Source organism: Zootoca vivipara, chromosome 9 (assembly GCF_963506605.1).
Source record: "Zootoca vivipara chromosome 9, rZooViv1.1, whole genome shotgun sequence".
Lineage (NCBI taxonomy): Eukaryota > Metazoa > Chordata > Lepidosauria > Squamata > Lacertidae > Zootoca > Zootoca vivipara.
The window spans coordinates 51,908,112-51,932,731 of NC_083284.1; the positions used below are offsets into that span (position 1 = coordinate 51,908,112).

At 44.9% G+C, this 24,620-nt stretch overlaps 2 protein-coding genes across 6 annotated transcripts in view; one reads left to right on the forward strand and one right to left on the reverse strand.

Moving 5' to 3' along the window:
• Nucleotides 1–64: 64 nt before the first annotated feature.
• Nucleotides 65–21,842, reverse strand: UFSP2 (UFM1 specific peptidase 2). Its single transcript, XM_035111750.2, has 12 exons — nucleotides 21,607–21,842; nucleotides 16,787–16,865; nucleotides 14,909–15,092; nucleotides 14,748–14,814; nucleotides 14,151–14,308; nucleotides 12,400–12,592; nucleotides 6,620–6,766; nucleotides 5,866–6,030; nucleotides 5,097–5,221; nucleotides 3,418–3,494; nucleotides 1,201–1,325; nucleotides 65–712 (listed from the first exon to the last, which is right to left on the reverse strand). The coding sequence occupies exons 1-12, from the start codon at nucleotides 21,640–21,642 to the stop codon at nucleotides 626–628; spliced, it is 1,443 nt and encodes a 480-aa protein (XP_034967641.1). The 5' UTR covers nucleotides 21,643–21,842; the 3' UTR covers nucleotides 65–625.
• Nucleotides 21,843–21,915: 73 nt separating this feature from the next.
• The window catches only part of CFAP96 (cilia and flagella associated protein 96), a 103,047-nt gene continuing 100,342 nt past the window's right edge, over nucleotides 21,916–24,620 (forward strand). For 4 of the 5 annotated variants that reach the window (XR_009558164.1, XM_060278768.1, XM_060278769.1 and 1 more), the window contains exon 1: nucleotides 22,120–24,265. Coding sequence is in view for 4 of the 5 variants with exons in the window: in XM_060278768.1 (XP_060134751.1) it covers nucleotides 24,166–24,265 (100 nt within the window). In the remaining variant the exon portion in view is untranslated. The other variant, XM_035114088.2, reaches the window with a different exon arrangement.

The window sequence follows — 24,620 nt, forward strand, 5'->3', positions numbered from 1 at the left end:
AACCAAATATTTTGAACAGTGCCTTCTAAGAAGGAGAATGGGTTGCTTCTTGAAGAAGATTTAAAAAATATTAATTCCTGTATTCACACAATAAAATATTTATGTATAAACTGTGCCCTCTCTTTCTACCATCTATGCCCCAAGTAACTATGTGACATCTAGCACTGATTTTGTGATTGGTATTTTGTTCCTTCCACAACAAATGCTCCATATATCACACACAAACACACTCAAGGAATGCTTATTAAAAATTAGCATTGTTGCGAGGTCCCAAGATCCACTTTACAAATACCTTTAACCAGTGTTCAAACATAGGGTTAAAATGTACATGATTTTGTTGAGCAGCGTATACTCTGAACAGTTATGTATGGTATTGCGCTGTTAGGATCAGATTATAAATGCAGAAAGGCCAGCTATTAGGAAATAACAATGTTTAATAATCAGGTTTTATTTGAAACCCCCCTCATTATTTGGACACTAATATATTGGATTAGCATTTTTTTTAACAGGTGCTGAGCAACATAATACTATGTTAAGGTAAAATAATCACTGCGTAAGTGTGTTTGTGTACCTATATGTATTTACAGAACTTCCGGTAGTTTACCATGATCATCTAAATAGCCATTTAAATAATTTTTGGTCGTTGAGGAAGACACAGGTTATAATAAGCATCTTTGTTCCAGAAATCTGGACCCTTCCATCCACACCAGCCCTGTATAGAAGAAAAACAATACACTGTTAAGTCTGTTGCTTCTAATAAAATAGCTGGCATTTTAGTAAAATTGATATGAATGTCAGAAGCTTTGTTCTACTAATTCATACACACAAAGGATAACAAAACACCTCTTGGTTTATTCAGCTCTGTTGGGAATGTGCAGCAGGAAACCTTGGCTTACGATTCTTCTTCTCTCTCCAACATGGCCAGATTGTAAACTTTTGCACCCACTTTTGATTATTGTTTAAAATTATGTCTGAAGCCTAAATTGTAATTAATCTTAAGCATGGCTTATTGCAACAAACCAGCTTCATAAACAATGGTTTGAAGATAGCTTGTTTCTAAACAAGATACAGTTACATCACCATTTGTCAGGTAAAGATGAAGCAAAATGCCATGGTTTAATGATGGAGAAGTGAATCGCAGACTTTTAAAAACATCTCACAAAATATTCCCTTTCAGTATTAACATATGCAGAGTCTCACCTTTTCTAATATAATATGCAGATCCTCTGCTCCGGTATAATGTGGGTCCAGGATCAGAAATCTTATGTGCCCTGTGATCTCATTCCATGCTACTCCTAGAATTGTGTGAGCCAAGACTCCACCACCTGAATAGAGAAAAGGAGAGAAAGAAGATGGAGAGGTAAGACAGTACATTCAAAGTCAAAATTATCATTTACTAATCATACTTTTAAATGATCAAGCAGGAAATTTTCATTTCCGAAAATCTAAAAGTCAATTCTAAAAGCCTTTCGTGGAAATGCATGGTAGAAGAAAACTCGACAAAGGCTGAAAGAAGCCAAAATGGACCTGTGCAGGAAATAAGCTATTATAGATAAACATGCATAGGACTGAAAATAAAATGAGTTAACTCAGAAGGAATTCCAACTGTGTTCAATGGGGCTTACTCCTTAGTTAGTATTTTTAGAATTGCAGTCTGTTTTGTTTTGAGCAATATAACCACTCAAAGGGACACGGGTGGCGCTGTGGGTTAAACTTGGGCTTGCCAATCGAAAGGTTGGCGGTTTGAATCCCTGTGATGGGGTGAGCTCCCGTTGCTCAGTCCCAGCTCCTGCCAACCTAGCAGTTCGAAAGCACACCCAAAAGTGCAAGTAGATAAATAGGTACCGCTCCGGTGGGAAGGTAAACGGCGTTTCCCTGCGCTGCTCTGGTTTTGCCAGAAGTGACTTAGTCATGCTGGCCACATGACCCAGAAAAAACTGTCTGCGGAAGCAGACAAACGCTGGCACCCTCGGCCTGTAAAGCAAGATGAGTGCCGCAACCCCAGAGTGGTTCGCGACTGGACTAAATTGTCAGGGGTCCCTTTACCTTTACCCACTCAAAACTGATAAGAAAACATCATGCATGATCCTTAAAATAAGTCATTTCTAGAGGTAGGTAGTCTAAAAAATATATATTCCCAAACAGTATGAAATATCTGCATAAAACAGAGTTTTTTAAGTGTCAACAGCAAGTTGAGAACGATGTACTGAAGAGATAAAAAAAGGAACACTGCATTTTCTGTGTCTGGAGGCTGACATAAGAGCACATCAAGTGGGCAAGCATAGGCTAAAGACTAAAATTGTAAAAGGAGGTCCTTTATCTTATTGGATGTTGACGTACACTATCCAGCTCATAAGTTGTGTTATCCAATTAGTGGGAATGAAAATTGTGTTGTTCCACCATGTGAAGAGCACCACTCTGGTGATGCTCGAATTGGGGCTGAGAGAACTGAATCATTTTGCTCCCACTCCCTCTTCTACAAACTTGGACCTTGGAAACTGAATAGAATATCTAAAATTACAGGAGACACCTTGGGCAGCTGATGTGGAAATCTTCTGAAAATATGACTGGGTGCAGTCAGTACATCTTTGCCACAGGTGGCATTTGTGAAAACAAATGGTAAGGAAGACATTCAAATCGTATGGATAATTACAAGGTCACTTGGAAAAAAAAGTTTAATTAAGTCCCATCTTATTTCTTAAGGTTGGACTTAATTAGACTTACTTTCCAAAGTAAGATAGGACAGAAACAACTAGTGGATGAAGGTCACCTACAGGTATACAGGGACTCTTATCTTGCTTAAGACTCCAGAAGATCTTTTTTCATTAAGGAGCCTCGCACGGGATAAAAAATAAAAATAAATCACAGGCCAAATGTTTCTTTACTGCTGTTAAGCCACTTCAAAACTATCTAAAAAGCAAGATAAACAAAAGAAAGACTATGATTCACAATCATGTGGCGACAGAGGTTTTGTTAGATTCCTGACAAGCTCTGCTTTTAAACACTGCATTCCTACATTGAACTAATAGACTCAACATGTCAGTAGTGAAAAAAGAGTTGCCACAGACATAGCTTTACATTCTGAACAGCTCTTCCCAAGACTGAATCACCTCTGAATGCAAATAGAGGATCACATGACTGAAAGGTGTCCATTTATAAAAAGGAAAATGTTGGTAGAAGCAGCTTTTCCTGGATTTGCTATTTTCTCCTGGGGAAATATAGTTGCAGAACATTCAAACATTTAACAAGCAATCCCTTATCTGTGTACTAAAGTAGCACAGTCCCAAGATAGGGGTTAAGAAAGTAACCAGAATCTCCAAAGCCAACACACTGTGCTTTTTGCTTTTAAAGGGTCAGTAGCATATTTAGAATAGAAAGGTTGGGATAACGTGGATTGGGTGGTATTTAAAATCTTACCAATCATCACTGGTGTTCCCTCAGTCTTGAAATGATTAGCAAGTTCTCTTCCCTGAGAAGCCAGCTCAGACCCTTGGCTAGAAGAAAAAGTTGTCATCGTTTTCAGCTCATGCTTAAATTGGGGGTGGGGGTGGGTTAATGAAAGCCACAAGTTCCAATCCATTATGTTCCTCACAATCATGCACACCACAGCCTGCTAAAAACAGTAACATCACAAAAGACTGAGCCCCCTCTGCCTCCCCCCTGACCTGTGTTTTGAGCATTGGTTTCAGCAGTACCCATCTAAGGTGTGTTGCAATGGATTCCCCTGAAAACACGGTAGTCAGAACTACTGGTAACGTGTAAGTTGCAGCATTCTCAGTTGAAAAAAACCACCTCATTTTAAGTACTTCAACAGATGAATGGTATACTGGATTTTCCTATTTCCATTAGAGAGATAGTGGAAGGAATGATATTGGCATTGCCACCTATGACAAATAGTTACCAAGCTTTATCTTTTTTCAATATATTCTTCATGAAACTATACAGCATACAGGTCAGTGTATTAAGCTGCACTCTTCATAACACAAATTAGGAACTTATATAGCTTGGTCTCTACCCCCATTGTACTGAGGTCCAGTACTGAGGGCCTTCTGGCGGTTCCCTCGTTGCAATAAGCCAAGTTGCAGGGAACCAGGCAGAGGGCCTTCTCGGTGGTGGCGCCTGCCCTGTGGAACGCCCTCCCATCAGATGTCAAAGAGAAAAACAGCTACCAGATTTTTGGAAGACATCTGAAGGCAGCCCTGTTTAGGGAGGCTTTTAATGTTTAATAGATTATTTTATTTCATTTTTCTGTTGGAAGCCGCCCAGAGTGGCTGGGGAACCCCAGCCAGATGGGTGGGGTGTAAATAATAATTTATTATTATTATTATTAAAAACAGCATATAGATTACACATTAAAGGGAAATCTCCAAGGTGCTCTACGTCTGCTATAAAAACCTTACTGCTGGTATGTCTGTCAGTCCCAATAATAAAAATCTAAAGCAAACTGTATGCTGCTTCTAACAGTGACAGAAAATAACATTAGGACATTCTTTTACCTAGAAACTGGAATCAATTTTACAAAGGTTATAGTATTATATCAGTGGTAAAAATGTTGTGTTTGGTCTAGAATGAAATTACAATTGAATAAAATGTTCGGTCTTTAATTCCATTTTAGAGTTGACCACCATAAATAAAATAATCCAGAATCAATATATTTTTACAGTCTCTTGATAATGAACATAATGGTCACTAAATGACAAAATATCCAATCGCTATCCACTCAGGTGCTGACTGCGCTTCTTTTTGTTAACATGGAATCTGGTGCCTTATCTGTCATTTAATGGTGTATTCTATGATTTGTGCTTTGGTATTGTGGCTCATCCTCTGAGTCACTTGTTTCTTCACCTGATTCTTGAGCCATATTGGTTTTGTTAGAAATTAGGAACAGGGGAAGCTACCATACACTGAGTCAGACCACTGATCCATCAGTATTGTTTACACTTACTGGTAGTAGCTCTTCAGCGTTTCAAGCAGCAGTTAATTCCCAGCTTTACCTACAGATGCTGGGGATTAAAGCTGGAACATTTTGCATGCAAATCATGTGTTCTGCCGCTGAGCTGCAGCCCTTCCTCAGTTTTTCCCATGAGCATTCTTACCTGACGAAGAGTATTTTTGAAGTTATCCCTAGGAGTTGATTCAGTACAAGCTGCACTTCGATAGAACCAATCCATTGGCGTGATCCAACAAATCCCGGTTGCTTGTCTCCAACATCAACTAGAGCCTTTGGAACCATCACAAATGAAAATACAAAAGTAACATGTCATTTGTACCAGAACTGTAATAATAATAATAATAATAATAATAATAATAATAATTACCTCTATACTACTATTTTAAATCTGGTTTATTAGAAATGGGATAAAGAGGGGAAAATATTTATCTTTACAAAATTAAAATAATTATTCATCACAATTGATACGCAATTTTATTAACATAAGGTGGTGCTGTGGGAAAAGCTTCTTAGGCTAAAATTGACTTGAGATGTTACATCTGACACTAAAACTGTTCCAGCCATAATAAAGTTTGCTTTTAGCCAGTATATGATAAATATAAAAATAGAAAATGTATATAACTGTAATTTTAGGCTAGACTAGGATCCTTCTGCCCAACATGGTGTATGCAGGAGCCGTTTATCACGTGAGTGTCCATTTCCAATCTAAAGCGGAATGCAGACACAGGTTTACCAGCTCAGTGCTGCAGTGATGGGGCACAAACATAAAGTGGAGTACCCAATCATTCAAAATGCAAGTTTCAGAAATGTCAAACCGCATATAGTCTGGTAAGTGCAGGTGGGCTATACCAAACATACAATTCCACTGGGAGCTGTTGTTTTTCAAGGAACCCAAACCTGGAAGTCTTCAGTACCTGTTGGATTTCCTTGTGTGTTGGTATTGACCGGTCCATGTATCCCTGATGCCTGAACCATGAGCATATAGTCTGTAGAGACCGATAGGCACAGCCCCAGCCATTATCATCAATATGATCCTGCATGTAATGATGGTAACTATATGTGCCATATACCAAATACACCTGGGTAGGAAAGAAAAAGCACGTTGTAGTCCTGCATGTCAGGTTCAGAATATTATTATGATAGTAATTTTGTATTTCAAATTGGTATTTTTATTGCTATTACTAATTTTATTAAAAGTATTTTTACTAAAGATTTCTGGGGGCCGTAAAAACCAACAATATACAGTAATTTAAAATATATGCTACTAAAGGGGAAAAAGGATGGAGAGCCAACAGGAAAGCAAGGTAGTAATTCTTCATAATTTGTCATAAAATGTTTAATGACCATGTGGAACAGCCATTGAGAAAGAAGTCCGGGAAGAGCTGTCTAAGAGCAGCTAGTCCCATCGCGTGTTCTGTGCTGTCTCCCCTCTCCTTTCAATACTGCCAGTATATTTCCCAGTAGAAGACAGATAGTGAATTTGTTTGCAAATTAGGGGACTGGAACTAAGATACCGCTAAGTATGCATGCACTAGGAAGAACCATCAATGTCAAAATGTTAGCTGAAATTCCCAAGAAGAGCCTCCCAGTTCTCTTGCAATGCAGTCAGCATATGTACCTGTTTCCTTATTGGGCCATTAGATGAGAGCAAGTACAAATGAAACTCACCATCCCAGACTCTATACCAGGTGGGTTGAGATGTACATGTGGGTTCCTGAGATATCCATCTTTGAATGGTTCATCTGGAAAATGATAGGCATTAGCCCTTCGGAAATAAGGTCTGTCAAACGGTAGATTAAACCGTCTATGTAATTCCTAAAAGCAAAGTAAAAATGAGAGAGGGTATATCCATAGAAAACAGAAAAGCCTTTGCAAATTTCAAGCCATCAAGCTCTACCCAGGGCTCCACTCATGTGTAATGGATTCTCTGAAGGCAGAACCAGATGGTGTGAGAGATGTGCGGATGACACGGAATCCAGTAACCTAGCATTTCTTCTTTCTCTTTGCCCGGATAATATGAAGAGGAAAAAAACATGTGGCAGCATCATGCTCCAACTTTCTCTCACTCCACAAAAAAGCAACCCGTGAAATAGCGCAGGAAAAGGGAAAGCTTGGAATTTGATGACATCACATTACATCCTTCATTTCTGTGCATGTTACCAGAGGAGGGAGCCATGTCGCACTACAGCTTTTGGCAGTAGCCACACACATATATCATAATGTCTGGCTTTGTTTGTATTGAGTGCACAGCACACACTATAAGGAATCCCTGTGCAAATACAGAGCAATTTGTATATAGAAAAGACACACCCACTCTCCGCAGGCCACACCCCCACTAGATGTGCTCCATACATTCCTTGAAGACTTTTGCCTGGCTGAAAGGTCTCCTGCATAATGCCTCTTGCTTAACTGGATGGAGGTTGGAGAAGCAAAAGTGAATGAAGAAAACAGATTTCTGCTGTAAGGTAGCTGTGAGGGACAAGGGATACAGGGAAGTCCCTCCCATCTTAAGTTCCAGCCCATCCCCAAGCGCTGGAGAGAGTAGGGAGAGCTCTGCCTCCAGCGGAGAGTCAGGAAGTGGTGTCCGAGGCTCAGGCAAGGTTGCGGAGCCCATGCCCCAGGTGGGACAGGAAGTTGGGCGCACGGGGGGAAGGCCAATCCCCCCAACTCCCGAATTGCGACGCAAACGTAGGGGGAAGAGGTTGGGTCTACCAAAGCTTCTATGCTGGAAGAAAACGCGCCAATCGCCATTCGGAGGTTCTGACACCTCACCTTAAGGATGTATATTAACCGCTCTGAACACTGTAAATAATCAGCACTTAATAAAAGCCTAAAAAGACCATGCTGGAGTCGTTACTCTAGAGTAGCCACATCAGGCCCTCTGACAGCAACCTCCGAATCTTTTTTTGGCTACTTTGGAGTGCCGCGATGAGCGCGCAAGAGGCTGAGCGTTGGAGGCGGGAGGCTGAAGCGGCGAAGCAGGAGATACTGAACCTGACAGCCCAGGCCCAGCAGCAATTGCATGCCGCTCAGGAGGAAGCGCGCGGGGCGCAGGAGGAGCTGAACAAGCTGGTGGACCAGGTGAGGACAAAAGAGGAGACTGAGAAACAGCTAAGGGTGATGGTATTGGACCTGCAGAAAAAGTTGGAAGAGGAGAAAGCCGCTAGAGGTGGGGGGGCGCCCCAGCCACAGCTAGTCCAAGTGAGAAGGGGACAGAGCCTAGTCACCAAGTTTAGCGGCGACCCTAGGGAGTACCTAGGATTTGAGGCAGAAATAAATTATGCGCTGGAATTGCATGCAGCAGAATTCCCAGATGACGCGCACAGAGTCTCCTTTATCATAGAGCATTTGACGGGGGCCGCCCGAGAATGGGTAAGACCGCTCATTGCGCAAAAAAATGATTGCATGAAGAACGCAAAACTATTTTTAGAAGCTTTAAAAATTATGTACGCGAGTGACTCTGAAATGGAAGCCACAAAAGAGGAGCTTCATAACTTAACACAAGGAAAATCGACAGAGACTACTGGGCGAGATTCACCATGCTGGTGCACAAACTGGGGTGGGATCTGCACAGTGAGCCAGTGAAATCAGCCTTCTACCTGGGTTTGCACTCAGACGTTAAGGATGAGCTGGCGAGAGGTCCTAAACCGCGGACTATGGATGAGTTAAGCAAAGCTGCGCTAGCGGTGGGGGTGAGACAGGAATCCAGATGGAATGACAAACAAATGACGCGCGCAGCAAAACCTTGGTTCCCACGCTCCCAGGACAGACCACATCACCTGAGGGGGGCGTACAACTTGATCAGGATCCGGGAAGGCGATGAGTGGAAGACCACGATGTTCACGCCACTGGGCTCTTTTGAATATCTGGTGATGCCCTTTGGTTTGCAAGGGGGGTCAGCATGCTTCCAGGCCTTCATGCACCACGTCCTGGGGTCCCTCCTCTTCAAGAACTGCTTGGTCTTCTTGGATGACATCCTTATTTACTCCAATGACCCAGTGCAGCATGTGAAGGATGTCAGGGAGGTGTTGCAGCGCCTGAAGGAGCACCACCTGTATGTGAAGCTGGAGAAGTGCAAGTTTCACACCAAAGAGGTGGACTTCCTGGGCTACAAGCTGTCAGGCAAGGGGCTAGCGATGGACAAGGACAAGGTGCAGACCATCCTGGACTGGCACAGCCCAAGGACGCGCAAAGATGCCCAACGCCTACTAGGCTTCGCCAACTTCTACAGGAAATTCATCAAGAACTTCTCTCGTGTTACGGCTCCCATCACTGACTGCCTGAGAGGCAAGCAGAAGTTCAGGTGGACACCGGAGGCGCAAGCAGCGTTCGAAAGCCTAAAAAAGGTGTTCGCCTCCGACCAGAACCTGTTCCATGTGGTACAGCACGTGCCACTGCGCATCGAAACAGACGCTTCAGACCGCGCGGTGGGGGCCATTTTACTACATCTGGATGCCAACAGAGAGTGGAGACCCTGTGCCTTTTTCTCCAGAAAACTGACCCAGCCAGAACGCAACTACACGGTGTTTGATAAGGAGCTTCTCGCGATCCATTCTGCGTTCCGGCACTGGAGACACTTCCTGGTGGGCGCCAAGCACCCCATCCAGGTGTGCACGGACCACAAGAACCTGGAGTTCTGGAGAACAGCCAGGGTGCTCAACCAGCGGCAGATACGGTGGGCAGAGTTCTTCTCACACTTCAACTTCTCCATCCACTACATACCGGGGGAGCAGAACGTCAGGGCGGATGCCCTCTCCCGTAAGCCAGAGTACATGGAGGAGGAGTTACCACCAGCGCCCCGACACGTGTTTCCCCCGTCGGCATGGTCCTGTGGAGCAGCAGTGGTGAGCGAGGCAGAACTCACAGCACTGACGGCAGCAGATGAGTTTGCCACCCGCATCTTCCAAGACCTGCGAGGGGGGAGGGAGCAGGCACGAGACTTTGAGGAAAGGAGGGGGTTGATTTTTTACAGGGGAGCCCTGTACCTACCCACCACACAACTCAGAGGTAAGGTCCTCAAGCAGATGCACGACAACCCAACAGCAGGGCACTTTGGAAGGGACAAGACCACCCACTTAGTCATGAGACACTTCTGGTGGCCAGGGGTGCGGGAGGATGTCAGAGACTATGTAAGGGGCTGTGACACCTGCCAGCGAGCAAAGGTAGTCAGGGCAGCACCAGCAGGGTTGCTGGAGCCATTAGCCACACCGCACAGGCCGTGGGAAGTAGTGTCCAGGGACTTCATCACAGACCTGCCTTCTTCCAGAGGCAAGACAGCAGTGTTGGTGGTGGTGGACCTCATGTCCAAAATGTGCCACTTTATACCGTGTGCCAGGGCGGTCTCTGCAGAAGACACGGCCAAACTGTTTGTTGACCACATATTCAGACTGCATGGATTACCCTTAAGGGTTATTTCGGATCGAGGCCGCCAATTTGTTTCCAGGTTCTGGCGGCGGCTCATGAACCTCCTGCAGGTGGAGGTCAGCTTGTCGACTGCCCGGCACCCACAGACCAATGGACAAGCGGAGAGGGTCAACGCCATTTTGCAGCAGTACCTGAGATGCTACGTCAGCCAGAGGCAAACGGACTGGGTGGATCGCCTGCCACTGGCAGAATTTGCCTACAACAATGCGGTGCACGTTTCCACAGGGGTGTCGCCATTTAAGGCCAACTACGGGCGCGACCTCAGATCTTTCCCAGAGAGGGAGGGGGAGGAGGAGGAGGAGGGCCCGCAGGCAGAGGACTGGGCGGAGGAACTGGAGACGGTGCACCAACAACTCCGGGAGCACTTGGAGAGGGCCAAGGAAGCGTACAAGAAGGGGGCAGATCGTCACAGGCGACCGGGGGAGGTCATCAGGGTGGGGGACAGGGTTTGGTTGTCCTCTGAAGGCCTTCCCACCAGAGGGCGATGCAAGAAATTGGCGCCTAGGAGGCTGGGCCCCTTCACGGTCACGCAACAGGTCAATCCAGTAGCCTTCAGGCTGGCACTGCCGGAGGACATGAGGGTGCACCCAGTGTTTCATAGATCGCTGCTGTCGCCGTACAGAGAAAGTACCAGGTTCAGGGACAGTGATCAGCCTCCAGAGGGAAGGGGGGAAAGGGGAGACACCCAACAAATCAATGAGGCAACTGAGATTTTAGATTCAAGGAGAGGGGTGAGAGGGCTGGAGTACCTCATGGCATGGGAGGACACTCCGCCATCCCACAATGAGTGGATACCTGCCTCGGAAGTACAAGAGGAATTTTTAGTGGAAGAGTTCCATGCCCTTTTCCCCCACAGGCCCAAGCCCTGGCACATGGAAAGGGAGGGAGAGGGGGAGGGGCGGGAGGCAGGGATCGCAGGCAGCAGCTCTCCATGGAGATGGGAAGCGGAATTTGAGGATACGGAAGAAGAGGTGTGGGTTTCACCGAGGTCGACTACGTCAGAGGCAGGAGAGGACTGGCAGCACATTTTTACTCCCACCAGCTCTGACGCCACAGACTTTTTGGGATTCCCGTCTTCTCAGGGGGAGGGGGAAAGATCGCCGGATTGGGGGGAAATTTTTACACCCACAGGCTCTGACACCACGGACTTCTTGGGTTTTCACTCGTCCCCAGCAAGCGGAGAGCCCCTAGGGAGGGGGGGAGAGGAGCCTGGGAGGGGGGTGGATGTGAGGGACAAGGGATACAGGGAAGTCCCTCCCATCTTAAGTTCCAGCCCATCCCCAAGCGCTGGAGAGAGTAGGGAGAGCTCTGCCTCCAGCGGAGAGTCAGGAAGTGGTGTCCGAGGCTCAGGCAAGGTTGCGGAGCCCATGCCCCAGGTGGGACAGGAAGTTGGGCGCACGGGGGGAAGGCCAATCCCCCCAACTCCCGAATTGCGACGCAAACGTAGGGGGAAGAGGTTGGGTCTACCAAAGCTTCTATGCTGGAAGAAAACACGCCAATCGCCATTCGGAGGTTCTGACAACTCACCTTAAGGATGTATATTAACCGCTCTGAACACTGTAAATAATCAGCACTTAATAAAAGCCTAAAAAGACCATGCTGGAGTCGTTACTCTAGAGTAGCCACATCAGGCCCTCTGACAGCAGCCTATTTTACAAAAGTAAGCATTAGAGTTATATCCACTTGATCCACTCACTTTTGCTTCTGGACACACCCAGCATCAGCATGCAGCCCAAGGAGGGTTTCCTATGGGGGATGTGACCTTCAGGCTGAAAACAGTCCCCCACTCTTGTGCTATTTTAAAAATATCATAGTTGGAAAAACAGTATACATCATAATGTGTATGGCAGTAGACATAGGCCACTTCATAGCAATGAACTTCAGTACATAGAACCTAAAGGTCAGATTAGTTTAACAAAGGGAACAACTATACATTACTTTTACTAATAATTATATAATGTAAAATTATTAACTATGCCGAGTTTTAGTTATCACCATCCAAACAATCTTTCAACATAAGGTACCTGTCTGTAAGTCTCCAATTTCTGATCAGAAACGCCTGTAGGATATGAGACTGTTACAATATGTTTTTTTCCTGGTAGCATGAAATGAAATTGTTCAGGCACCACAACAGTTGTTCCTTGCATATATTTCAAAATGCACTTTTCCATATCGGTTAGCTGTGTATGAATCGCATTCACCAGGAGACTTCGTACACTGCAAAATATTGATGGAACTATTTAAGAACACCAGAAAATCAGAATGACTTTTTTTACTCACAAACTATGTGCATTCTTCAAGAGATGGAGAAGAAGTCCCATAATAAGCTGCTTTGCTACACTTTATACAGTTGTATCTATACTGGGGTTAATGAGAATTGACCGGTGAATGTGCATATGCGAAAGAAGGCATGGAGCATGTGCTCAAGATGACAGAATTGATAGGGGATTTTGCACATTGGTCAATGTTTTAGATTACAGAGTCTAATAAAAAAACTTAGGATACATCTAAATAGCTTTTTGCAGCTTTTTTTAATTTATCAGAAGCTTTTGATATGGAAAAGAGAGACCGTATCAGGAAACAATTGTAAGAAACCAATATAGACTGAGGATTACTCACTTAAATTCAATAACGAGACTGGCACATATATAAGAGTAAAAGGAACTTGGCTATTGGCACCTAGTCAGTTTAATATTTATATAAATGGCAGTCTATATATTGGAAACAGAGGATGCATGCTCCACTGCAATACATGGCAGGATTACATTGTACTACATACTATCTCTTCCTTGCTTAGGCTTGAAGAAACCTTTTAAAAGGTTTATAACATTTTGCATGGGACGCGGGTGGCATTGTGGGTTAAACCAAAGAGCCTAGGGCTTGCCGATCAGAAGGTCAGTGGTTCGAATCCCCGCGATGGGGTGCGCTCCCGTTGTTCAGTCCCAGCTCCTGCCAACCTAGCAGTTCGAAAGCATGTCAAAGTCCAAGTAGATAAAGAGGTACCGCTCCGGCGGGAAGGTAAACGGCGTTTCCGTGTGCTGCTCTGGTTCACCAGAAGCGTCTTAGTCATGCTGGCCACATGACCTGGAAGCTGTACGCCAGCTCCCTCGGCCAATAGAGCTAGATGAGCGCCGCAACCCCAGAGTTGGTCACGACTGGACTTAATGGTCAGGGGTCCATTTACCTTTTAACATTTTGTATGCATAAATATAAACTAGCACTACCCAAATTTTACCAACACTGTGCCTTTTTCTATTCGCATCATGGAGTAGCTGAAACACAATTTCTCTCAAGCCCAATGAAGATAACTATTCCAGGGCCGGCACTAGGGGTAGGCTGGGTGGCGTGGGGTGCTAGGGCGGCGTGCGTGGTGCGCTGCGCCCGCCCACCAGCCGCAGCAAGAAACGGAGCGGTGTGGGGGCGCCGGAGCGATCTCCGCACCACGGCGCCAGACGTGCTTGAGACGGCCCTGAACTATTCCCTGCCAGAAGATTTTAATTTATTTCCAAGTGCATAACCTCTAGTTGTAACATTGGGCTATGTCATGCAAACCTTTAGGTATTTCAGTCTTTCTGAACAATCTACTTCTTGGGCAACTACTTTTCTGAGTAACAAGATAACAATTCAGCACACTTCTTTTTGCCCTAATTATTACAACTGTAGATTTAAGGATGTTATAAAATTCAGCAGAGATATACCCACCTTCGCATAATAAATATGCAAACATCATACAATAAAAATACTCAAGCACATCCTTTATGCATAATCCACTTACTTCCGCCACATTTCTTCTGGAGACACAGAGACAACAGCATCAACTGGCAAGGTCATGCTTATGTAGTGATGCCCCCTGCTCTCCTTTTCAATGATTGGAGAAAGAGGATCTAACGAAGTTGTCATTTCCAGCATAAGATCTATATTTACTATAGGTTGCTGTAAATAATAAAAAAATTAATGTGCAAGCTGTGCAGTTTACCGCCCCCACCCCAGTTATTATGTTTTCCTTAAAAAAGCACAAAATATTTTTTGTGGAGGAAAATCTCATTCTTAAAATTGACCATGTTAAAAGGGTTAAACACCTTTCTCCTCCAAGCATCACAGTTCCAATCCAAATTAGGTGACCTGTAACTGCATTTAAAAGAAATTAAGAGACAAAGATATCTAACATCTCCTCTAATTTGTGCGACAGACTTGCAAGGAGGTGGGGTGGGGGGTTGAGTTGACTGATCAATCCACTAGTGCAGTATTATATCAAAAATCTGAATGTGTAAACTTCTGCATTTACACCAAATGCATGATTTGGCTATAAAAATGTCATAATGGTTTCATTCACTCAGTTCTACAAAGCCATAGCAAGGAAAGGTAAACATACCAGTTCTTGTAACTTTTTATCTTTCTTTTTTGAAAACCTGCGTTTGTTATCATCTTCCTGCTCAAATCTGAAAAACAGTAATAAAATCAACTTATACTGAGAAATGAGTATACTACCAGAACCCTCAAATATCATTCTTATTTTTGTTGAGCTATACTCACTGAATAAATCGTAGTATTTCCTTACATGCAGAATCATCTGTAAGCTCTATTGCAACTGAATTTTTCCCACTATTTGGCCACAGATACACCGAGCTGTGACAGATTCTGAATACCAGCACATCTGAAGCCAGTTTGGCTGTAAGATCACTGAAAACATATTTCAGTGCCTCTTTTGTTGACGAATCTAAAACACACAGAGAAAACAAAGAAGATGAAAGAAATTGAGGAGCTAGTTGCACACTTTAAATATTCTGAAGGATGATGTAACAAAAAGAAATAGTAATTCTTCACTCTCTCACTGTGCATGACAAGAAGCTGTGATTGTTCATTGAAAGTAAAGGTTTAAAATTAAAGAACTTCCTCACAACAGGAGCAAAAAAAAAACCCAAGGAGGTAAGCTGCTTGGGGAACTTTGGAAACCTGCCCCTTTTGGCATTGTTTGTTGTTTGGTCGTGTCTGACTCTTCATGACCCCATGGACCAGAGCACGCCTTTTGGCATACATGTGACCTAACTTTTCTATATGATTTTCATTAATACATCTGATGTCATGCCAAAGAATGTTGCACTTATTCTACAATTCTCCTACAGGACAATTCCATCCCCAGTCATGTAGCAGCAAAGCACAGAGCAGAGGAGTCACTGTCACTTCTGCAGCCTGGTCACTCATGTTGGCTAGTCCAACACACACATACACACACACACACACACGACTTATAAGTTTTTTTAAATGTAGATTTTACACAAGCAGTACAAATTGAAATATAGGCTTATGACCAACAGTCCATATGCTTCCTAAAAGTGACTCAGGAATCACTTGCTATTATTGAACAATATGTTGCAAACTTTTGCTTGATGTATACAAAACAGGATAAACATTTCAATTCTGCTTTTAAAATTAGCAATGCACAGTAATAAAATGAGCAAAGTAAACTAGTACATGAAAAGTACCCTATAGACAGCCACTTCCGCTTTAGCCATCATATTCTTAAAACACATTTATTTGAAGCTGCATTATTTCCATAGAAATTCAAACTCCTTTAGTTGTCAAAACTATTTGCTAAAGTGAAAGCATAAAGCTGCCTCAGACCTACTTGCCCATCTACCCCATTGTTATCTGACTGGTAATGACTCTCCAGGATCCCAGGTAGAAGTTTTCCCCATCTTCTGCTACCTCACCATTTTAAATGAAATAGTCCCGGGACTGAACGTGGAACCTCTGATATGCTCTGCCTTCTTTTCTGTGGTATCCTTAACTTGGGAAGGAGGATGGAATCACCCAGCTTCAACTACTAATTTTTCAAGCAGACCACTTAACAAATTAGAGGCACAAGTGCTTGTGCTGATTTTCTGGTCAACTTTGGATGCTGCCCATAAAACCAACATTGGCTCATTCACTTTCTGCTGCTTTGTATTATGTTTATAGTAAAGGTAAAGGGACCGCTGACCATTAGGTCGAGTCGTGACTGACTCTGGTGTTGCGGTGCTCATCTCGCATTATTGGCCGAGGGAGCCGGCGTACAGCTTTCAGGTCATGTGGCCAGCATGACAAACCGCTTCTGGTGAACCAGAGCAGGACACGTAAACACCGTTTACCTTCCCGCCGGAGCAGAACCTATTTATCTACTTGCACTTTGATGTGCTTTCGAACTGCTAGGTTGGCAGGAGCTGGGACCGAGCAACAGGCGCTCACCCCGTCACGGGGATTCAAACTGCCGACCTTCTGATCGGCAAGCCCTAGGCTCAGTGGTTTAACCCACAGCGCCACCCATGTCCCTTTATATGCTTTATATGCTGATGCAAAACCAGAGAAAGTTATACTGCAAAAGGACCCACTGCTTGCTGTTGTGCTAACACAGTGTTTGACATGAAGACTCACCATCAGTGGTGGCAAGTTGAAATGCCAGATCAAGGCCTCCTCTTATTCTAAAAAGTATGTCCATAGTCTCTAATATGACCTATTTGGAGGGTAAGAAAAAGTTGAGTTAGTATGAAGAGCTGCTGCTTTGGTTGTAAATTTTCACAAGTTGTGAGTGTGGCCCATGCCTAACACTCAATTCTACTCTCCATGCATCAAAACTGTATGTTATTAATGTGCTGAATCTCATTTATAAGATGAAACTAATACAACACACCTCTACTTCACAATGGAACTGAAATATGGAGCAGGACTGGACTCAAACTGAGATTTGAGTGCTCAGGAATGCTCAGATCCAGTCTCATGATAAGGCCATGACAGCAATCACAAAAAGCCAGTTGACATTTTGTTAATCTTAAGACTGAATAAAAAAGGTGCAACTGTGCTTAAGGAAAATTGTGCTAGGCACCATGTTTACATACTGTATTAATGTACAAATCCTCGAGTTTCCTGTCTGCTAAGGGAAGCTCATTTAGTATCTGTGCGCGGGAAATGTGCAACAAATGCTGGCCATAGCCACAACAGGTCTCTTCTGTTGGCTCCTATTAACATAACTGCTTAATTTGATCATTATTTAAGGTTGCATCTTATATGAATTAAATGCAATTTCATTTATTGCAACCCTAGTAAAAAGTAAAGGACCCCTGACAGTTAAGTCCAATTGCAAACGACTCGCTTTGCAGTTTTCTGAGTCATGTGGCCAGCATGACTAAGCTGCTTCTGGTGAAACCAGAGCAGCACACAGAAACGTTGTTTACCTTCCTGCCGAAGCAGTACCTATTTATCTACTTGCACTTTGACGTGCTTTTGAACTGCTAGGTTGGCAGGAGAAGGGACCAAGCAACGGGAGCTCACCCTGTTGCAGGGATTCGAACCGCCCACCTTCTCCTGCCAACTCTTGGATAGTTTGTATGTTACTCAGATTCTGCTTACCATCTATGCTGCCTTCCTTTCCCCCTCAATTGAGCCTGATCTTCTGTCCCTCTTCATTGCCCTCCAACAGGCTATAATGAGCCGTCCCGTTCCCTTTTTTGCTACGCATATCAGAAGCCATCAGCCCTTTCCGGGCCCACTGCAGGAGGGCAATGACCGCGCAGATCATGCTGCAGCTCAGGGCCCTTCCCTGTTCCCACTGCATGCCATGACTCCGTGGGAAAGCCATTCCTTCTATCATCAGAATAAAAAGGCCCTCATGAAGGAGTTTGCCATCACAGGGGCAGAGGCAGCGGCTATTATTCAACAGTGCCCCACTTGCAGCCGTCAAGCTGCCTCCGTCCCCATTGGGGTGAACCCGAAGGGCACATCTGCCTGTCAAATTTGGCAGATGGATGTTACCCAGTACCCACCCTTTTCCCCTTGGAAATTTCTCCATGTCTCAGTTGATACCTTCTCTGGTTTTATTGTTGCCTCCCCCCAGCGAGGTGAGGCTGTAAAACATGTTATCAATCATTGCATTCGCTCTTTTTCGGTCCTCGGCCGCCCAAAAGAACTGAAGACCGATAATGGCCCTGCTTATGCTAGCTCGGCCTTTGCACAATTTTGTCATCAATGGAACATAATCCATAAATTTGGCATTCCATACAATTCTCAAGGGCAGGCCGTTGTGGAACGTGCTAATCGCACCCTCAAAACGGCCCTCGATCGCCTTGAGCCCCATAAGGGTGCCCCTACCCTTCCAGAATTCCAAAACCGGCTCAACCTGTGCCTGTTCACTTTGAATTTTTTGAATCTCACGGGTTCGCCACCGACCTCTGCGGCCACCCGTCATTTTTCTGCTTCCCCAGCAGCCTGCCCTGTCAAACCATTGGTTCTTTTCCGTCATCTACCGGATCCGACGTGGAAAGGTCCTGGGGAACTCATCACACACGCCAGAGGTTATGCCGCCGTCCAGTTCCAAGATGAAGTCATCTGGGTTCCTGCTCGGGCCGTCCGGCCCTATCATCCCCCACCTTCCCCTTCTCCTCCTCCTCCTTCTACCCCCCCTCTTGATTCCTCTGCAGGTGCCGATGATTGTCATCAGTGCATCACTAAGGCACGGAAAGGGGGAGCAGTCACCTCAACGCTGGTCTACCATACTCAGCAACCCCGCGCCTGTCGCCCCCTACATCGCACCTGTCTGCATAATTCCACCATAAGTACCTGTGTGCCGCTAATTCACAGTGGCAATATGGCTCCCCCGAGGCCTGGCTCCCTTGTGCTGGCTCCACCCGCTGCAGCGGCTGGCAGTGTGTTTGTGATTATACGGGGGGTGGCTACACTGGCTGCCCCTATGTTACTTCTTTTCGCCGGGACCCCGCCAATATTGTCTCCCTGACTTTCAGCCGCAACCATCCAGCAGTTGCCAGCTATGGGTTCGATATCGATGGCCCCGGCTCCGACCCCATCACATACATCACTGTCACGGTCTCCGAACTGTTTGAAGGCTCCCAACGCTCATTTCATTGGTCCGTTTATGACTCTCTAGAACAATTGTCCTCCAACCCATTGCAACTTAGCCAAAAGGCTACTAATTTGTTTTTGGAACTGGCGGAGGACATTGCAAAAGAACTCAGCATTAAAAGTTGTTTTGTATGTGGGGGGACCAACATGGGTGAGCAGTGGCCATGGGAGGCTCTTGAAGCCTCCCCAGAGACCTTCAACAATATGTCCATAGCGGGTAACATTACGGCCCGCACATCCAATCAGGACATGATTTGGTCCCTCACCACAAATCTGGTCGGTCATAATTGCTTCACCCGCAATGGCTCAACCCCTGTTGGTGACCTCATTTGTTTGGGCCTATGGGACGATACTTATACCTCATGGACCTCCCCCGGTAATTTGAGTGCCCCTCCCCATTACAATGTGTCCCTTCTCCCCTTCCTAAATTCCTCTGCCTCCATCCCCTGGAAAATTTAACCTTACCAATTGTTGTCTCCAAATCAATCCGGTCGGTAAGGTGGTACAGACACTCACTACAGAGCTTCGCCAATTGACACATAACCCAGACCAAGTTTGGAAAGGGTTTAGTTTGCATGATGTTTTTGGATCCTGGTTCCCAAAGCTCCCAGGGTTACAGGCCATTGTGGCCCTCATTGGTTTTATAGCTATTGGATGTGTTTTGCTTCCCTGTTTGTTACCTATCATAATGAGAACTATTACCAACAGCCTGTCATTGATTGCGGAACGCAAAGCAGCTGCCCAAGTAATGCATCTCCTTGCTCAGCAACACATTGCCCCCATCGCTCCACCCCCCTCCCCAGTGGGGGACCTTCTGGCTCTCGATCCATGGGAAGGTACCTCTCAGACCAGTTCCTTTAGCCTTCAAAAAACAAAAACAGTGGACATGTGGGAATAATGCAGCCACATCCTAAAGCCATGAAATGGTGCTTCTGCGCTCCACTCTCCAAGTGGTATGCAGGCACCATGGCAAGATCGGCTAGGCATAACGAGCCGGATGTAGAGCCTGTACTTCTCCCCATACCACAAGATAGATGGTCCTAGGAAGCCAAGCCAGCCATGAGGAACATCTCACATACATCACAAGTTATCCATTCCTCAGGTCATGCCAGTCCTGGGAACGTTTTCATCCATCTTTAATTATTCATTCCCCAGGAGCTCAAACTTCCCATGGGAAACATGCATACTATGGAGAACAATAGGGTCTGAGCATATATGGGCATAAGAGTGTTCTGCTGATATTATTGGCTATTGCTATATAGGTGTATCGTAATGATTGGTTTATGGCTATTGCATATGCATTTACTATACCTAATAAATATGTGGTCACGAGAGAGCTCGGGGCTCTCGTCCCACAACTGGTTGACTCTATCAGCTGTCTGTCGTCCTTCACGAAAGCCCACCGTTTGTAAAAGCCTCGGTGCTATCCTTTGCTGCTACTTCTGGCTGTCAGTACCTGGCTGTTACTTTGTAACAAGCCTGGCTGCTGCACTCCTAGCTGCTCCCAGCTGCAAAGACTCTGGCTGTTACAGGATCAGCAAGCCCTAGGCTCAGTGGTTTAGACCACAGCGCCACTCGCGTACTAGACCAATTTAAAATTTGTACATCAGACTTTGGAGCAGGTATTTAGTAGTACACAACCCACCCAGCCTTACACAACCCACCCAGCCTTACACAACCCACCCAGGCAAGCCTGTCCCAAGTCATCCACACATTGGATTTGTCTGCCTGTAAAGTGTCACGTGCATAGGCTAGTATAACCTGGATGTCTCCCAGATTCTTTTTTATTGTTATCATTTTAGGGTTGTTGTTCTTCTTGTATGACCCCAAATCAGAACTGGGCCTGGACAGGCTGGATCTTTTCTTCACCATCATGTTTATATTCCACCCCACTCAAAGGAGTAAGAAATGGCAGTCACGATTCCTCATTGTATCTTCACAACGACCCTGTGAGGTAGGTTGGGTTGGAAGACGGTGCCTGGCCCAATGTGAGCTTTATGGCCCTGTAGGCATTTGAACTTTTGTCTTCCAGGTCTTGATTCACTTATTATATTCCTCCACCTTACTCCATATTCTTGCTGGTGGGGAAAATGGAGCGGTTGATAAACTAGGGGGAACCCGGTCTTTCCTCTCATTGGCCACGCCAACTCCAGTGCCCACCGGCTTCATGGCAGATTTAAATTTATGCCCCGGGAAGGAGGCACTGTTTTGTTGGCAGAGCCAGAGGAGCCCCATGGCAGCATCGCGACCATCCCCCAGCCCCCTCTCTCCTTCTTCCTCGTCCCCTCACAGCGACCCCTTCCTCGCGCGAGGAGAGAGTGGCGGTTACCCGCGTCACTTACCACGTCCGTCAACGGCACGCTCAGGGGCGGCTGCATGGCTCCTCCCACTCAACCTGAGGCAAGGTTAGAGCTGCTCCTCTGCACACGCCCCTAACGAGCTGACACGTCACCCTCTCGCTGCCTCTCCAGGGCAAAGCAAATACACCCCTCTGCGTTTTTTTGTTTAAAAGCCACCGACGGGTTTGCGTACGCCGGCATCCGGGCTCTTGAACTACATTTCCCGCCATGCCCTTCTCACCGCGCAGCCGCCGCCGCCGCCGCGGCCACGATACTTTCGGGTTGTGCCATGAGAGCTGCGGGGGAGGGGGAGGGGGAGGAAGTGAAATATTTAATGATTGGCCTTACCCGAATCCATGGCAACCGCGCATCAACAAAGAGACGCTTCTGCGCAAAGGAGAAATTGGCGCTCATTGTGGATGGAAGAGGGAGGCCGAGGAAGTTTCTGCCGCTGAGCCAGAGTAGCCCGTCTTGGTGGGGGGAAAGGGAGGGACAGAGAGAGACAGAAGGTGGGTGACGACAGTTTTTTAAAAATGTATTTCGTATCCTTAATTTGTATTTTTCTGTTGCGACCCAACCTTGTATTTTCGGATGAGGGGCGGTATACAAATTTAATAAGCAACAATAAGTCAAGGGCTCCCCATTTCCTGCACCGAGCCTGGGCTCCAAGCCCTGTTTCCGACAGCTGTGAGGCATAAATGGTGCAAACTGAAGGAATAATTAGCCGAATTGTAATGCAGTTTCCTCCCTAAAAGTGTGTGTGTGCCTTGTGAAGAGAAACTTTAACGTGCAACGATATATGAGTGTCATGTGTATGGATACAGCATTACACGTGTTCGCTTAAGCCTTTCCCAGGGGCACCAGCTGGATTGCAGTCATTTTGCCATTTTGCCCTTGCTATTCTTCTAAGCGCTCACAATTGAATTTGTGCTTCTTTTTTTACATGGTGTTTTTAGTGCTTTATGCCTAATGAGGTAGGACTAGTATTTTATCCATAGACATTTAGGATTGTGGCAAAAGTTCTTCCTCAGCAGGTGGTGCAATTCTTTGCAAGCTTAAGTTTTCCCAAGCCTAGAGGTTCCCTATTCCGTTCTCCTATGCTTTATTAATGATCTATATAAACCTGCTGGGAGGTTTGGGTAGAAGTGTCATCAATATGCAGATGACACTTAGCTCTACCATACAGTACTTTTCCTTTTTAATTTTTTTAAAAACCATTCTTTATTTATTACAAATGCACATTTACACAGCAACACAGTACTTTTCCATCTACTTATTGCAGAGAGGCTGTTGAACTTTTGAATTGGTGTCTCAAGACTGCACTGCTTTTAGCAGATGCTTGTCTGCATTGTTTTTTAAAAGTTTGGATTGCTGAGGTGCCACAAAGTGCTTCAGTGGTCCTTGTTTTGATTTGTGCTGCCTCATACAGATCCTACCGGTACCAGGCTTCTGAATATTGTTGCTGATCAATATTTGAAAGACTTTTATATCCACAACTATTTTTATCTGCTTAAACTGTGTCAGCATAATGAAAATATAATAATAATAAATGGATTTTTGAAATCCAGTAATATGTTAACACTCATAAATCACATAAACATACTAATCTTTGCACATATTAAAAGATAAAATGGATTAAAAAACAACAACGAATGGAGGGGGGAGAGGAAAGCAAGCATTGGAACAGCTGCACCTTCAGTGGCCAAAGGGATGGTCCAGGTTGGTCTCCCCCTTGTCAGGATGTTCTGTCTGGGAATAAGGAGCGCATATTCCAAATGACACCTGGTATCCTGGTTGGAGCAGAGTGCTGTTTTCCCCCTCATCGTAATATTATTTATATTAGCACTTTTGCTTCACATTCATTATCTAAAGTCTTACAACACTCCATCTGTATTTCAGATGAAGGAATGAGGGGCTTGCCTAAGGCTATGCAGTCAATTTGTATTTGAGGTGAAGCTTGAGCCATTTGCCGAATCTGAGCTTGGTATATTTCCTGAATTACTTACTGAGACAAAAAGTAGGATCAGTTATGTACATGCCAGATTGGTGGTATAATTCTAGGTGTATGAGTGTGAGGGAGAGTGATACATCAGTTGGATCAGGTAAAAAGATAAAGGGACCCCTGACCACTAGGTCCAGTCGTGACCGACTCTGGGGTTGCACGCTCATCTCACATTATTGGCCGAGGGAGCCGGCGTTTGTCCGCAGACAGCTTCCGGGCCATGTGGCCAGCATGACTAAGCTGCTTCTGGCACTTTGACATGCTTTTGAACTGCTAGGTTGGCAGGAGAGTTGGATCAGAGAGTCTGATAAAATTGATTCAAATGAATTTACTGCTGCTTAATCTGCTGTGCCAAAGAGAAACTAAAAATTCTGTTTGTACCTTAATTTGAAATTTGCTACTGAGTTCTGCTATCTGTTTAAACCAGTATTTTTAGCAGTAAATTGACAGTGATTGTTTTGGAATGTATTGAAAACTGTATGAATCCATCTCTTTTTCTCTAGGCATTGTAAGGCATTTGCACATATTCTAGAGTAGCGGGTTATCACACAAAAGTAAACATGCCTTCAGAAACAGGAAAATCAGACATGGAGAGGATTGGCCTCTTTAGTGAAATGGAATATATTTCTATTGGGGATAAATATGTCTCACCATTTAACCGTAAGTATATTTCCCCCTATTTTTACAATACTGTGGTTTTTCTTTCTGGGGGGAAAATCTTCAAAACTATGAACAGATTATAGCAAGGAAAATAAAACAGGTATGTTTGAAATTAACTCGTTAGTATGAGAAATGTTTAAAAATTGCTTTGATAAATCTTTCACTGTGTAAGCCTCAAATGTATAGAATAAAGGCCAACATACTTTTTTAAATTGTGCCAATGTTGCCAGGACACTGCATATGTATAGCAGCATGAGTTGGAAGCACTGCTTTGGTAGTGGCTAGCAGTACTGTATATGTTAGTTTATTTGCCTTACTTAAGCAATCCAGTTTGTGGCATGGGAACTTGGGTAAA